This window comes from Rhinatrema bivittatum, chromosome 1 (genome assembly GCF_901001135.1).
Source record: "Rhinatrema bivittatum chromosome 1, aRhiBiv1.1, whole genome shotgun sequence".
Classification (NCBI taxonomy): Eukaryota; Metazoa; Chordata; class Amphibia; order Gymnophiona; family Rhinatrematidae; genus Rhinatrema; species Rhinatrema bivittatum.
In genome coordinates, this window is record NC_042615.1 from 748,503,458 (window position 1) to 748,520,805 (window position 17,348).

The 17,348-nt window shown below is 43.9% G+C and overlaps 1 protein-coding gene across 2 annotated transcripts in view; it reads right to left on the reverse strand.

Moving 5' to 3' along the window:
* The window catches only part of EGFLAM (EGF like, fibronectin type III and laminin G domains), a 343,739-nt gene that overhangs the window by 35,052 nt on the left and 291,339 nt on the right, over positions 1 to 17,348 (reverse strand). For both annotated transcript variants that reach the window (XM_029578471.1, XM_029578480.1), the window contains 3 exons: positions 15,025 to 15,136; positions 11,766 to 11,882; positions 454 to 634 (listed from right to left, as the gene is read on the reverse strand). In XM_029578471.1, coding sequence (XP_029434331.1) covers positions 454 to 634; positions 11,766 to 11,882; positions 15,025 to 15,136 — 410 coding nt within the window. The remainder of the gene's footprint in view (positions 1 to 453; positions 635 to 11,765; positions 11,883 to 15,024; positions 15,137 to 17,348) is intronic.

The following is a 17,348-nucleotide window of genomic DNA, read 5'->3' on the forward strand; positions in this document are numbered from 1 at the left end:
GTCTTGCTGCCTGGAGACTCTAGCTTTTGATACTTCAATTTTCAGGGTCATCTTTTCCAATCTGTCACAGATCTGGTTTATGGCCTTCAACAGTTGTTCCTCTGCAGGACAGTCAAGCAATGCTGCTCACTGAGGTAGGCATTCCTGTCTGGGTAAGCATCAGCCTAGGAAACTCTTTGGACATGGCCTCTTACTTCTGTCTCTTTCCCCAAGGTAGCCTAGAAGTTATGTTCATGTGCTTTGACTAGTTGCTAACAGACTAGGTATCTTAGGTGCTCCAGAGAGTGCTGGTTAGATGACAGGATATCTGTAGGTGGGTGAATATAGACAGCAGCTGCATAGTATAATGTGTGTGCAGGATAGGATGGAACTGGGTAACCTGAACTGGTTAGATCTATGTGAGGCAGGTAGGGTGGCCACCTCTGAGAGGACGAATAACAAGAGGAAGTTTACCTTTCTGGCAATGCTTTCCATCAAAACCTAAGCGACAGTCACACTCATAGCTGTCCCGCACTGGCCTGCAACTGCCTCCATTAGCACATGGAGCATTCACACATGGATGGGCAGCATTTTCCACATTCACTCCAGACAGCAATCCCTTCTTTAAGTGGATTGGGTGGTCATTCAGGATAATCTTTGCAAGAAGAGAGAAAAAAAATCCATAGGTGAGTGACTGTGTGAAACTTGGATTTTTCCATTTTAGCAATTTTATTTCATTTATTTACATTTAAAATATAATACCTTATTTACATTTATTTTCAACAACACTACACTACAGATCTGGGGCATTTCCTGACCATATACTGAAATCCTTGGCTCAATGTGTGGCAGCATTCAAAAAAGCAAACAAAACATTAGGAATTATTTGAAGAGGAATGGAGAATAAAATGGAGAATGTCATAATATCTGGTTTGACTGAGTACTAGAGAACAGTGTGCAGTTGTGCTCATCACATCTCAAAAAAGATGTGGTGGAACTGGAAAAGGTTCAGAGAAGGGCAACCAAAATGATAAAGGGAACTGAAGGAGTTCCATGAGAGGAAAGGTTAAAGAGGTTAAAGCTCTTCAGCTTGGAGAAGAGACAGCTGAGGGCAAATATGATAGAGGTCCATAAAATCATGAGTGGAATGTAACAGGTAAATGCAAATAGGAAAATTATGTTCTTATCTGATAATTTTCGTTCCTGTAGTACCAAGGATCAGTCCAGACTGCTGGGTTATGCCTCCTGTCCAGCAGATGGAGTCAGAGAGAAACTGAAAAGGCACCACTCCTATACCCTGGTGTGCCCCCTGCGATCCTTCAGTATAATCCATAACAAAGCAGTATGAATGTAGGAACAATGGCAAACTCTGTGACTAGATCAAGATAAATATAAACATGTGGAAAACGAGGAAACCAGGCAAAAGCCATGAAACATAACCATATGAAAAATAGAACAAGTGCTCGGAAAAAACAATGGAATCTGAAAATGAAACACGACAGACGCGGGACTCTGCACTGACATGGGCGGGCGTCTGGACTGATCCTTGGTACTACAGGAATGAAAATTATCAGGTAAGAACATAATTTTCCTTTCCCTGTACGTACCAGGATCAGTCCAGACTGCTGGGAAGTACCCAAGCTGCCCTAAACGGGGTGGGATCCTGACAGTCCCGCACGAAGCACACCACTGCCAAACGAGTCTACCGGCGGAGCGCGAACATCCAATCGGTAATGTCTAGCAAAAGTGTGCAAGGACTTCCAAGTAGCCGCCCGGCAAATTTCCTGCGAGGAAATAAAACCACTCTCTGCCCAAGACGCCGCTTGGGAACGCAGAGAATGAGCCTTAAGACCGTCCGGAACGGCGCGACCTTGAGAAATGTAAGTAGAAACAATCGCCTCCTTCAACCAGCGGGCTATAGTAGCCTTGGAAGCTTTATTCCCTTTCTTTGGACCATTCCACAAGACAAAAAGATGATCAGACAACCGAAAAGGGTTGGTAATGTCCAGGTACCGTAAGAGTGTCCTTCGAACATCCAACCTGCGAAGCTCCGGGTGCCGAGACACCTCAGCACCATCCACTGCAAAGGCCGGTAGGTCCACAGTCTGGTTGACGTGAAAGGCGGAAACTACCTTAGGCAAAAAGGAAGGAACGGTACACAGAGAAACCCCCGAATCAGAAATACGGAGAAAAGGTTCTCTACAAGATAACGCCTGAAGTTCAGAGATTCTGCGAGCAGAACAAATAGCGACGAGAAAAACTGTTTTGAGAGTGAGATCTTTGAGAGTAGCCCTTCGTAGCGGTTCAAACGGAGAAGTGCATAGACCCCGGAGAACCAAATTTAAACTCCAAGAAGGACAGATAGGGCGTACCGGAGGTCGCAAATGTTTAACTCCTTTTAAAAATCGTGCAACGTCCGGGTGCATGGCAATGGAAAGTCCGTCAAGTTTACCGCGGTAACAGCCTAAGGCTGCCACCTGCACACGAAGAGAATTATAGGACAAACCTTTCTTTAGACCCTCTTGCAAAAAAGCCAGAATATGAGAGACCGTAGCCTGCCGCGACGACACTTTCAAACCCTGGCACCAAGAGTCAAAAACTTTCCATACCCTGACATAAGCAACCGAGGTAGAGGGCTTCCGAGCCTGTAGAAGAGTAGTAATGACCGACTCAGAATATCCCCTCTTTCTCAATTGCCGCCTCTCATAAGCCAAGCCGCTAGACAAAAGCGATCGGCCTGGTCGAAAAATACTGGACCCTGCCATAGGAGCCGAGGCAGATGACCGAGACGCAAGGGGCCGTCCACCGCTAGGTTGATGAGGTCGGCGAACCATGGCCTCCTTGGCCACTCCGGAGCTACTAGAACGACAGGTCCTGTGTGGGATTCGATCCAACGCAATATTTTTCCCACCAATGGCCACGGTGGAAACACGTACAGAAGAACTTGCGCGGGCCAGGGAAGAACTAGTGCGTCCACGCCTTCCGACCCGTGTTCCCTTCTGCGACTGAAGAAGCGAGCTGCCTTGGCATTCGAACGAGTCGCCATGAGGTCCAACCGGGAGGTCCCCCACCGGTGACTGATGAGTCTGAGTGCCTCGGGAGATAGTTCCCACTCTCCCGGATCTAGTCGCTGCCGGCTGAGATAGTCTGCTTGAATGTTGTCGACTCCAGCGATGTGCGACGCTGCAATCCGAGACAGGTGCTTCTCTGCCCAATCCATCAATTGGCTGGCTTCGGTTGCTACCGGAAGACTCCTTGTACCGCCTTGCCAATTTATATACGCCACCGTGGTTGCATTGTCGGATAAAACACGAACTGCTCTGTTCCGAATCAAAGGCAGGAAGTGCTGTAACGCTAGGCGAACCGCCCTGGTTTCCAAACGATTGATAGACCACTTGGCCTGAGAAAGCGTCCAACGTCCCTGAGCGGACTGAGACTGACAGACTGCTCCCCACCTCGTCAGACTGGCATCAGTCGTGACAATGATCCATTGGGGTGGTTCCAAATCGATGCCTTGGAGCAAGTGGACCGGATCCAACCACCATTGTAGACTGGTCCTTGCTGGGTGTAGGAGTGGCAAAGGTATCTGAAACTCCTCTGATTTGGGATCCCAACGCGACAGAAGCGCCCTCTGTAGCGGCCGCATATGCGCAAAAGACCACGGAACCAAATCCAGATTGGACGCCATATAACCAAGAACCTGTAAATAATCCCATACCACTGGCAAGGGAAGGGCTAGGAGACGACGAACGTGCGCCATCAGACGCTCCATCCTTGCCTGCGGCAGGAAAACCTTTCCCACTCTTGTATCGAACGAGGCGCCCAGAAATTCCAAATTCTGGGAGGGAATCAGTTGGCTCTTGGGATAATTGACTACCCAACCCAAGGAGTGTAGTCGGTGGAGTACTGTCTGAATTGCGGCTTCGCAGAGACGGCGCGATTTTGCCCGAATGAGCCAGTCGTCCAAATACGGGTGGACTAATACTCCGTCCCTCCGAAGGCTCGCTGCCACCACCACCATTACCTTGGTGAATACTCTCGGAGCGGTCGCCAGTCCGAACGGAAGGGCACAGAACTGGAAATGAGATCCAAAGCGGAGAAATCGTTGATGGAACTCTTGTATTCCTATGTGCAAGTAAGCCTCTGTGAGATCTAAGGAAGCCAAATACTCTCCTTTGTGGACCGCAGCGATGACTGAGCGCAGGGTCTCCATCCGAAACCGCGGAATGCGCAATGCCTTGTTGACCCGCTTGAGATCCAGAATAGGCCGGAATGTGCCCTCCTTTTTGGGAACGATGAAATAGATGGAATAACGGCCTGTGCGTTGTTCGGCGGGCGGTACTGGCACTATTGCTCCCAGCGCCTGCAACCGCTGCAGGGTTTGAGCAATCCGCTGTTGTTTTACCAGAGAACCGCTGGGAGAGATAAGGAACAAATCGCGCAGGGGCCGTGCAAAATCTAAGGCGTATCCGTGAGTTATAATGTCGAGGACCCATTGGTCGGTGGTAATTGCGGCCCATTCCTCCCGAAAGTAAGAGAGTCGTCCTCCGACCTCCGGGACGGAGGAATGGACCTGCGTCCCTTCATTGAGCCGCCTTAGAGGTGGCGAAGGTATGAGACGCCCCTGCGCGGGCCGGCCTTCTACCACGAAAGGAAGGAGTCCATGCTTGGGAACGCGTAGACGGCTGTCTTGTAGCGTAAGAGGAACCCCTCCCCGATCGAAAACGGCGCTGCCCGCGAAATCGCCCGCGAAAGGTACTCGAAGGACGAAAAAATCTCGGCTTGTCCTCTGGCAACTCGAACACCTTATTCTCCCCCAAAGATCGAATAAGGTCTTCTAACTCGGTGCCAAATAATAGTTTGCCCCGAAAAGGAAAGGAACCGAGTTGGGCCTTGGAGGAAGAGTCTGCTGCCCAGTGACGCAGCCAGAGTAACCGCCGTGCCGACACTGCTGAAGACATAGACCGTGCCGAAGTGCGGAGGAGATCATAGAAGGCATCTGCGGCGTAGGCCACCGCGGATTCTATGCGGTTTGCTTGCTCAGCTTCCCCCGGAGGCAGATCCTGAGATGTCAACATCTGTTGTACCCAGCGAAGGGTAGCCCTTTGTACCATACAACTGCAAATGGCCGCCCGTACTCCCAGTGCTGAAACCTCAAAGATTCGCTTAAGCAACATCTCCAACTTCCGATCTTGAAGATCCTTAAGGGCCGTACCCCCAGTTACGGGGATGGTGGTATGTTTAGCCATGGCAGTGACCGCCGAATCCACCTTTGGCACCCTAAGGAGCTCCAAAGAATCAGCAGGGAGTGGGTAAAGCTTATCCTTAGCGCGGCTGACTCTCAGAGTTGCCTCCGGATTATCCCATTCCTTGGATACAAGCTGAAACAGTTTATTGTGAAAAGGAAAAGCATGTGAGGGTGTGCGAAGCCCGTCTAACTCAAAATCCCCTGGCTGGGAATTCGTTTCAATCTGGGGTACCGGAATTCTTAGTTCTTGAAGAACATGAATGATCAAGGGATCTAATTCTTCTTTATGAAATAACCGAAGTATGAGAGGATCGTCCCCTTCAACTGGGTCAGCTGGGTCCGTACCCCCCACCTCCGTACCAGAATCCGGAACGGGCGGGTCCGGTGAAATAGGGTCCGGAGCTATATGCCGTAAAGGTTTAGGAGGAGGAGGAGGAGGAGGGTCCGGATTTGGGTCCTCTCCCAAGTTAGTAGAAATTTTGCCACGTTTATCTGGGGCAGGAGCACCCTGTTCCCATTCAGCTTCGGCCTCCATATAGGCCTTGTGGAGCAAAAGAACAAACTGTGAGGTAAATGGATGAGGTCTCTTTAAAGAACCTCCCTTGGCTCCCATAGGTGGCAAATCTAGAAGCCCCGATAAACCGCGGGGTCGGTGGGGGCTAAGGTCCGGTGGGGACAGCGGCGGGAGGTCCTCTCCCTCCTCAGACGAAACGGCATCGCTATTAGGCACTCCTAAAATGGCCGCCGAATTTTCCAAAATGGCCGCCGCCCCTGGTACCGGCAGCGAGGACTGCTGCGTTTTGCCCGACGCTGACCGTGTCCCAAGTCGCGGTGAGGGAGCGCTCCCGGCCGCGGCTGACCCCCGCGAGGAGCCCTCACCCCCGGGAAGGCACCGGGAGCAAAGGCCCTCGCAGGAGAGCCGGCGACCCGGCTCCCCACATGCAGCACAAACTGTTCCTCTGGGCATTTTTTTTTTTTTAAGAAGAAAACGGCGCAAAAACGGCGGGAAAAGGGGCTGGGTGACAAGCCACCCCTTCCAGAGACCACAGTGAGTAAGGCAGGCAGAGGGAAATTAAAATTAAAAATTACCTCGTTTTTTTTTTTTTTTTTTTTTTAAACGTGTATAGCGCTGCTACCGGCAGCTATGTAAATACCTCACAAGACAAATTTACAGTGGAGCCTGCAGAGGGTGTAGTATCCCCATCTGACTAACTTCTCCGAGGAATGAAACTTCTCAGGAGGCGGAGAGGGAGAGTGACCGGCCCACCGATTAATCCTCCCCTCCTCTCACTGGGCAGGGCAGAAAGAAAAAACTCCGGGAAAAGGCTGTAGGGCAGAGCCCTGCCTTGCCTGCTATTGCTCCTATTAACAGCCAGAAAAGTACATTGATCTAGTCACAGGATTCCTCAGAAAATCTTAAGTCAAACCTGATAGGGAAAACCCCTCCCCAATTTACAGGAGATCAGGACTGCAGGTTATGCTCTCTCATCTGCTGGAGTCAGAGATATACTGAAGGATCGCAGGGGGCGCACCAGGGTATAGGAGTGGTGCCTTTTCAGTTTCTCTCTGACTCCATCTGCTGGACGGGAGGCATAACCCAGCAGTCTGGACTGATCCTGGTACGTACAGGGAACAGTTGTTTACATTTTCAGAAAGTACGAAGACTAGGAGGCACTCCATGAAATGACTAAGCAGCACATTTAAAACAATACCTGAGAAAATGCTTGAGGGAAGCCATTGCTTATACCTGGGAGAGGCAGCATAGAATATATCTACTATTTGGGATCCTGCCAGGTACTTATGAAATGGATTGACCACTGTTGGAAACAGAATACTGGGCTTGATGGATCTTTGGTCTGACCCGCTTGGCAGTTCTTTTCTGGGCACAATGCATGCATTCTCTGACTGCAACTGGCTAAAATGCTTCAGCAAATTTAAAGAGGTATTTTTTTGCTTGGCAATGTCTTTATCCAGACAACTTAATGCAAACTTCAGTCTAAAGAATATACATATCTTTACTCATCATTTTTTTTACATCAGTATTTATATTTTAAGGTTTTCTGTCCATATTTTTCGTGCTTTAAAAAAATTGTTTATATTTTTGTTTTGTCTTTCTGCATGCAGATTATCTCATGAATCATTCAGCCTACAGCAACCAAATTTTCAGGATAGGTAGATTTACAATATATAAAATATAGAAACTGGGATAAAATCTTCTCTGAGAACCTAGGAATCTTTCAGAAAATTGGAAAAAATAGATTTTTCCTGTGTACCCATTAGCTCTTGAACTATTCAGCCTACAATAATCACATTTTCAGGATAAATAGATACGTAGTAAAGCTAGAAACTGGAATGTGTTCCCATAAAACTTGCAAATATAGCCAAAAATTGAGGAAATTCATATTTTCAGCAGTTGTATCATGACTGGACAAAGGTGGCAGTATTCTCTTATCATCATAGATTATACTGATAAATTGTGGCCACTGTGAGCACTGCAGCCTGTACAGGCAAATGGATAAGATGAGATCTCATGAAATGAGTATTGTGAGAAAAAATGCACTTATCATGACTGGTCAGCCACTTCAAAGTGGATTACATTCAGATATTTCTACATTTCTCCATATGTGGATTTGGCTGGGAAAATCTGAATGCAAATGGACAATGGCCCTTTAAATGGGTTATAAACAAGGACTCAAAGGTGAATAACAATTTTAAAAAGAGTTGAACTAATCACACTAAGAAATTGTAATTTATTAGTAAGGTCCCATTTTGGCATCAATCTTCAACTTCAGTACCTGTTGCAGAACTTGCCAGTTAATATGTAATTGCAGCAAACTATCTTCCCATGGTATCAACTGTAGATATGAATGTATATGTGTGTGTGTGTGTGTGTGGTGCTGGTGATGTGAGTATTGGGGGAGGAGGTCTGTAGATTTATGCTATGCTTTTAATAGGTTTTTACAGTAAATGATGCTTGAAAGATATTCTTTTGAATTTAATATGGTCTGCCTAGAGTCAAGTTGAAACTTGTTATGCTTAGGGGACTTAGTTTTTAGGATCTACGACAATATATGTAGAGCCCTCAGTTTCCTGTGGCAGTTGTTAGCAAATTCTGAAGGAGTTTCAAAATTCTGTGGAAAATTTGCATAAAGATTCACATCTCTGATTATGCAATAGTCAATTTTTTTGAAACAATATTTAAACTACATATAAATACAAAATATAATAAGTACAAAAAGCAACAATTAAGACATATAAGTTGCAGACTTTTAAGTGTAAAATGTTACTTTTGTTCTGAATTGAAATAGTGCATTTATCCTTTTTATATATTCCTGAGAAAGTCTTTGTCGTCTTTCTGAATATATATGCTTATATATTCTAAAAATGCCCTCAGCATCAGCAGTTTGTCATGCTGATAATTTCACAGAAAAATACATGCATACATTGGTTACATGGTAACATGCAAAAAGAGGTTGAACCCAAGTTTGGCAATACTTTTGACAGGTTTCAGTCAGCAAGGCTTCTCTGAATTGAAATGAATGCCCTCTCTAACAGCTGTGGGACAACAGCAGTTGGACTTTCAAAAACACATTTATTTATTTTATTTATTTTTTCTATACCATCCAGGTCTTTGTAGGGTGTTTAGGGTTGGCTACATGTGGAGGTGCAGGAGCCTTTGCACATAGATACAATTCTTCTAAAGGGACATCACTCTATCCAGGAATTATCTCAAAATCATCTTTGGTTTGATTTAAGAGATCTTTGAGAGATCAAACATTCTGACTGCTTTCTCTGTCCACAACTTTATCCCTCCCCTCCTATTCTTGTCAAGGAAAGGAGGAGGAGGGAACATCAGGTAAGGATGTATGTTCATTGATTGATTCATTTCATTTGTTTTGGCAGTGTGTGTGTGTGTGTGTGTATTTCACAAATGGATAGTAGGTGCACAAAACTGATGGCATGTGCACATGTGGGTGGCCGCCTATATACGTGCATACCATCAGTTTTGTATGCTTACTATTTGTGAGATAGGTTCTTACTGCCAAAACAAATGAGACAAATCAACCAATCAATGCATATCCCTAACAGGAGGAGAGGTGCTAAATAAGGGAGCAGAATGTTTCTTCTTTTATCTGCTCTATCACTGCAGGTTGTTTGCAAGGGGAGGGGCTGGAGCAGGGGCAGATAGATAGCTGAGACTGAAGGCAGGCATCCTAATAGCTTTCTTCAAATAATTGAATTGAGGTAAAGAAGCTTCAGCAATATTGATTATGCAGCAGGTTTTAAGTTATATGGTAACAGGTTAATTATGCTGTTTCTCCTGAGACCACACAACTGCAGGAGCCTGGGGGTACTGAGTATATGTTATTTTTATGTTTATTAGCTTGCTATTGTTTTTGCATTGAGTTTTTTTGAGTCTTTTAGAGCCTGTTGTATTGCTTTGATTGATGTTATGATTTTTCTATGTTTTAATGTTTGGTTTGTTTTAAATTTAATTTTCTATGTTTTAGATTTGTATTAGATGTTAGATGTTAAATTGACCACCTTGAGCCTTCCAGGGAAGATGGTGTCTAAATCTGAATAATCAAATAAAATAAATTTAAATAACTAACTACATCTGTTGCTGCTCCTCATTCCAATCCCCCAACTCCCAGCCAGCTGACACTGCTCACTTGTGCCTTTTACTACTTCTACTCTTTTTAAGCTTCTTCCTCTGGTGCTACTCTTTCTGCTCCACCACCTCAAGTCTGCCTCTCTGAAATGACTCCCACTTTTCAGGCACTGCTCATGCCACTCTTCCCCTCACCCTGGTGCAAAGAAGTCTACATCTTCTGCTGCCACCTATACGGTTCTGTTTTCCTTGGACCAAATGATAACTGTCAGTAGTTCCATGTTCTTGAGCATTTACTACCATAACAGCTACTATGGGCACTGCACTGTGGAAGTAAGAGAGTCACCAGGAAAAACTGGAAAGATAGAGAAAAGGGAGTGACTGAACAGAAGATAAGGGGAAAAAAGGGGATACTAAAGAGATTGGAAGGAAGAGGAAAAGGGATCTCAAGTATCAGTACAGAGAGGAGATCTCAGGGATGGGGAGAGGAGAAGAAAAGGATGAGAGGACTAGAGATGGAGAGAGGAAGGAAGAAGAATGGGGTTAGAAGGTGAGAAAACTGGGGATGGAGGATGTGTGAGAAGGTAAAAGGACTGAGACGTCAAGGACTGGGGATGGGGAGATGGAGAAGATTGGGGGGGGGGGGGGAGAGAGATCAGAAATCTGAGTTGAGAAAGAGGAAGGAGAGAGGGAGGTTCTGGGACTGAGGTATGAGAGAATAGGGGGAGGTTCTGGGATGGAGGAATGAAGGAGGGAGGGAAATGAGCAGAGGAAAGACTGGAGGAGTAGTTCAGGATCTGGGGAGAAGTCAGAGGAAGGAAGTATGGGACTTTTCAGGATCCAGAGGTTGCGATCAAATATCAAGAGAGAGAGGATCTGAATTGTGGTTCGGGGTGGAGGAGGGGAAGAGGGGAAGAGGCAGGTTTCTTACTGTGCTCCAGTCCTGCTCTCCATTGCATCCACTCTCTAACCTCCCACCCAGTCTGACATCCACACACACACACACACATAGCTGACATCATGCTCTTCTCCCTTACACATACAAATATTCTCCCGTCACCCTGTCTCTCAAACACAGTTTATCCTCCTCTCAGCCTTTCTTCTCACTCTCCTAATGATCCCCCTTTCCTCTGTCTTTTCCAGGATAATCCCGATCCCTCCCTAATTTTTAGTGATAGGATGGGATGGACTGGATTACAGAGCAGAGCAGCTCTTCTTTGCTCTGCTATGCCTGCTCCAGGCTCACCTCTCTCTTCCTTCCTAGCAAGGATCAGGAAGCAGAGAGCTGTTTTCCACTGGAAGGCTGGAAATCTTCAGCCAGCCTGCTGACCCCAGATTTTTGTGACCTTAGGCACAGGCCTAGTATACCCATTGGCAAATCCAGACCAAGATCCAACCTATTTTGATCCCTTCTTCTCTTCCCTTTTCTTTTTCTTCTCTCCGGTGTCCCATATTCTTATGATTTGCTTTTCTTATTCTTTCCCCACTTGTCTCTTTCTGGCTTGATCAATATCTCTCTCTTATACTTCCTTTCCTCCTCACCATAATCTCTCTCTCTTTTTTCAGCATCCTATTTTGTTTTGTCCCTATCAACTCACATGACAAACACACACACACTTACATTTTTGTCCTTTTTGGCTCTGGCTCTTGTGCTATTTTTGGTGACATGGACTAAAAGCTGTCAGTGCTGTGAGATGAATGTGAGTACTGGCGGCTTATGCACAGAAGGACGAATGATGGAGTTTATATGACAGAGCAGGAGACTCTAACATCAGCTTTTCATCCATAGTCCCATGACTTTAGGAAAATTTCAGCCAGGGGGGAGGGAGGAAGGATTCTGACCCAATATATTTTATTTTCCTCCGAATAATCCTCTTTTGACTTCCTCTGAAAGACAAATGAATGCTGCATGTTTGAAAATCATACCTCTTGAATACTTCCGCTGAATGGCATCAGGATCCCGGAGTTCTTCTTAACATTATCGAAATCAGGAACTCCACCAATAAAAATATCGGTGTTACATTTTATTTGTGTGAAAGCTCCCTGCAAATCAAGCCAAATTCACAATAAAAAAGTCGCTGAAACACTGCATAATAGCATGAGAGTTTTCTGTACAGGCTGAGGCCATGGCATTTTCTAATAGGCCCTAAAAAGAGATCTTCAGGTCTGTTTGGGCTTATTTGACTCTGTCTCGGCAGTGTTACATTTTAGATACCTACAGATTTTCAGAATAGAGGCAACAGTGAATAAAAACTTTCCTTATAAAAAAAGACTATTTTTTTCCTGCAACCTTAAAAGAAGCTGAATCATCTAAAAGCAGGGCCTCTAGCACATCTATCTCATGCATATTCATTGTGGATATCTTGAAAACCAGACTGGCTAGGACATACTCCAGGACCAGCTTGAGAAATACTGGCCTAGCGGATTAGTACGACTATGCAGAAAGAAATACCGTTGTTTAATAAATGAGACCCTTAGATTGTAAACCCTCTGGGGATAAAAAAAATGCCTATAGTGCCTGAATGTAATCTGCTTTGAAGTGTCACAAAAGGCAGAATATAAATAATTCTTTATTTAAATTATTTAAAGTTGGAGCTCCTTGAGGAGTTTCTCTGTAAAAATTTGCTGATTGCCCAGTGCTGCAGGGAAATCTTTACTGGCATACTTTGCAGGGGCTAAGAATTTAGGGAAAAGCAGGAGGAAGCAGACATAGGACTTCTGTCATCCCTTTTCTCCATGTGGAAAAGTATGTGCTAGGATTGTGCATTTGCCTTAAAAAGAAATGGACTGGACTGGACATTATTGTTTTGGTTTCCTTTACCCTGAAAGAATGCACAATCTCTCAGAAAATCCCATAAATTTTCAGACTCATTCATTTTGGAAAATAACACACTCTGTTTTCTGAAATGAATAAAAATGAAGGAAAAAAAGCCCATGAAATGAACCCCCTCCCCCCCCCCCAAAAAAAAGATCCAAAGCAAATAAAATGCAGCAAAATAAAAAAATGTCCCTGCATATTCCTAGCATGCACACTGTTGACAATGTGTATACTTTTCCTCTCTGAGGGCCTGGGGCAATTTTCAAACGGGAGTTTTCCATGGGTAAACATCTATTTACGTGGAAATCCCTCTGATAATTAGAAACATAACATACAAACATGATGGCATCAAAAGGCTGTACAGTGTGTCTAGTCCATTCATCTATGCCAACTATTCAGCTTTACAATCTCTACCACCCCCTTATGAGACATATCCCATATTATCTTGAATTCAGACACTGTCCTTTTCTCCACCTCCACAGGAAGGCTGTTCTATCCATCCATTACTCTCTGTTTAAAGAAATACCTCCTTAGATTACTCCTGAGTCTACCCCTGTTCATCCTCATTCCATGACCCCTTGTTCTAGAGCCTCCTTTGAATGGAAACCTTGGAGGCATTTAAATGACTCTATCATATCTACCCCATCCCGCCTTTCCTCTAGAGTATCCATGTTTAGATCTTTAAGTCTGTTGCCATATGCTTTAGAACGAAGACCACTAATCAATTTAGTAACCATTCTCTGGACCAACTCCAACTGGTTTATATCCTTTTCAAGGTGCGGTCTCCAGAATTGTTCACAGTAATCCAAATGAGGTTTCACCAGGGACTTTTACAGGGTCAATATCATCTCCCTTTTGCTCCTGACCATGATTCTCCTTATGCAACCAAACATCATTCTGGCTTTTGTTGTCACCTTACTCACCTGTTTGGCCACCTTAAAATCATTAGATGTGATGTCCCAGTAATGCTGAATTGGCAGCAATGGATTAGTGATGTGCTACCAACTTCTTAATAAGCATACCTGGGAACTTTTGAGTTGTGGTCATCCTGAGATTGCAGTTAATTAGTAGAGAGTGGGGGGAGGGAGGGAGAAGGAATGGGATAGCAAATGTTGCTTACCTGTAACAGGTGTTCTCACAGGGCAGCAGGATGTTAATCCTCACATATGGGTGACATCACAGGATGGAGCCCAATCACGGAACACTTTTGTCAAAGTTTCCAGAACTTTGACTGGCCCCCTACTGAGCTTTCTCTCTTCCACTGACCGCCACCCAACTAATCCACACTTTCTTTTTCTCCCACTCATCACCATCACCTGTTCCCCCCTCCCAAGATGACCCAGCATACTTTCCTTTCATCTCTCCCTCACCTCAGCACTTTCTTTGCTCCCTCTCCCTATAAGCTCCATGACTTACGCATCCTCACTCTACCCTTAGCTGAGTGATTCCCAACTCCTGGAAGCTGAATTTTGTGTGTATTGCAGCCCCTCTCCAGATTCTCCCCACATGCTGCTTGCAGTGTTTGCTGCAGGCTCACTGTTCTCTGCAGGCTTACTGAGGAAGAGGAGTGGTTGAGCTGTATGCAGAGAGGACCTGAGACTTCTAATGTTTCCCCTGAGACCCTGCAATTGATGCAAATTCCCTGAGACAGTAGGATGAACATCTCGCAGCAAATAGTTGACTAAAGTTATCCAGTTACATATAGCCACACAACTTAAACCTAACCAGCTATGTTTTAATATAACCAGTTAGGTTGTTAAATTATCTGGCCTTGTGTGGCCAGATAATTCTCTACTTAACCAGATATCTTCAGAGACCCCAGAGCGCACTTGTGCATGTAAATACTTAAGCGCACATTTCGTGTTAAAGTCCTGGAACTCTCTCTTCTTTATTTCCATCCTCTAGCCTTTAGAGATCCTCAGTGTTTATTCCATGCCCCTTTGAATTCCCTATAAGCTCCATGACTTAAGCATCCTCACTCTACCCTTAGCTGAGTGATTCCCAAGTCCTGGAATCTGAGTTTTGTGTGTATTGCAGCCCCTCTCCAGTTTCTCCCCACATGCTGCTTGCAGTGTCTGCTCCAGGCTCACTGTTCTCTGCAGGCTTACTGAGGAAGGGGAGTGGCTGAGCTCTGTGCAGAGAAGCCCTGAGAGTTCTAATGTTTCCCTTGAGACCCTGTAATGCAAATTCCCTGAGTCTCAGGGAGAAATTCTGAGAGTTCCCAAGTATGTTAATAAGGAGCTCTTGATGCTTCCACTCCACTGCTCTGTGGAAGACACCTCATATTCATAAAGTAATTTTAAAAAGAGCAACATATCACTGAAATGAAAGCAAGAAACAGAATAAAATGGCATTTGCAATTCTTACCTCAGCCATGCCCTCCACTGGCTTTTGGTGGTCTACTTGTAGGATTCCATTCTTTGCAGTGCGAGACACATGTAACTCATGCCACTGACCCAGGCTGATTCCTTCCTCACTCCTGTAAAGAACAAGGATTATACATTTATATCCTTGACCTGCTTTACAAAGTCCACTTAAAAATACTCATTCAGGTCGATGCTATACCATGTGTTTTGGATGCTCTAAAATTGAGCATGCGTTTTCCTAATCGGCTGACAGCACCTCTCCTGGGCACCCGCTGCTGAGGAGACGCTAGGGGCACGCAATTTCCCTTACTGCCTCCTTTTTACCACAGCAGCCCATTTGCATTTTGCATTGGGCACTCCAGAGAGATGAATCGGTGCGCGTTAAGGGAGTGGTTGCTCAATCATGCATGCCCCTTTAACAAGCACCGATATTGCATAGATCTGATTGTGTAGATTTCCTATAGTGCTCTTATTCCACTTAGAACATTCTGCTGTTTGAATCTGTGAACATAAATGGTTTGTGCACTGTAAATAAATGCTTCGATGTGCTAAATGTATTATACCTATATCTCTCAGTTTCAGCTACTACAATTTTTCAGCTACTACAATTCATTTTCAAATATTCTTGTTTTTATCACTCCAAATGTGTGTGTGTGTGTTTATATATATATAAGTCAAAAATGAAAGGCAATATAATATCTCCTACTGTGCTAAAACTAAGGGGGAAAACATCTGGGTTTTCCCCCTTAGTTTTATTTCGGGGTTTTTTTTTGCTTATATATATATATATATATATATATATATATGTATGTATGTATGTATGTATGTATAATCAGGCAATATGTAGTACTAACTAGTGCTTATGATACATAAAGAAAAAACACTCCATAAGGAAAATGTTTCAAGAGATTGTAGTGTGCCTGTCCAAAGGAAAAAAAAATAACTAGACAATGATCTAACTATATGGGATGACTGATCTAAAGTACAATTTAATTTTATGTTGTTTTGTTGTCTATTCTATCTATTAGCAATGTTTGGGTGTCCAAATTATCAGGGTTGTTCCCCCTGAAGAAGCCAGGTTGGCGAAACAAGGGCCTTGTCAGGATATTATAACAGCATATCCCAAGGAATATATTTTTTCCAGAATTCCTGGGATATTAGAACAGTATACCTAAAGGAACACTTTTTTCCAAGAGTCTCTCTGTTAGCATACTATGATTATATGTGATTCTTTGTTAGTATACTATGATTATATGTGATGTTACAAATTATAATCTGGTTATATAAAAGCTATGTTAACATCTGGGTACTCTTGTTTTTTCACTTTGTTACTGTTATAGATGACTTGTAGTTTAGATCAGTCATCCCATGTAGTTAGGTTTATCATTGGCTAGTTACAAAGTTTATACATTCAACAATCTTACATGTACGACACATTGTTTCGACTATTCCTGAAGGGAATGTTAGAATAACCTTGTGTCAGGTTTAAGTGGGTTGTTTTTGTTTACCCTTGCATTTAAGAATAGTCTTTAATAAAGAATTATAGCTATAAACTACATTGTAACTTGTATTTGCTTAATCTCATAAGTGCTTTTGCCTCACTCCTTTTGGAGTGGGGCAAACATTATTTTTATAGCCCAGCAGCTTGTGTTGTCCTTTGTTTTTGGTTGTGACAGGTTTTTTGGCTGCCATAAGCCTTCTTTTATAGGTCACAGGGATTTTTATTGCTTTAATGTATCCCCTCCCCAACCTGGCATTTGTGTGATAGTCCTTGGCCAAAAGACATAGACTACAGCCCCTTAGAAACATGGTGCATATACACTTTGTAACAGGCATTAGGCATTAAAGTGTATTTTATGTTTGATTTATGTATGATTAATATGTGTTATTTTTCTGTGTATGATTTTATGGATGTAAGTGTTCTTATTTGCTCTGAACTATTTGGAAGCTGCGGACTATTACATTTTTTTAATAAATTAAATTTGTATCATAATTCACTTGCGACAGAAGGGTGAAATTTTAAATAGCCTGGGTAATGTGCAAAATACTTGGATTGTTTTAGCGTGAATACATTGCACAATTTCTCAAAGGGAAGCAATCCACATCATTTACCTTTGAAAATGAGTAGATACAAAGTAAGTGCATTGAAGGGGAAATTTTCATGTTTATGAGTGTAAAAAAAAGTTATGCCATACGTGGCATAATATGTACATGCATAAGTAGTATTTTGCAAGAGCCTGGAGTATGCATGTACTAGCAGTTTTATGCATAAACGTGAAAGGAAAATCCAAAAAGGGGTGGTGTAGGGGGGGGTTCTGGGGGTGG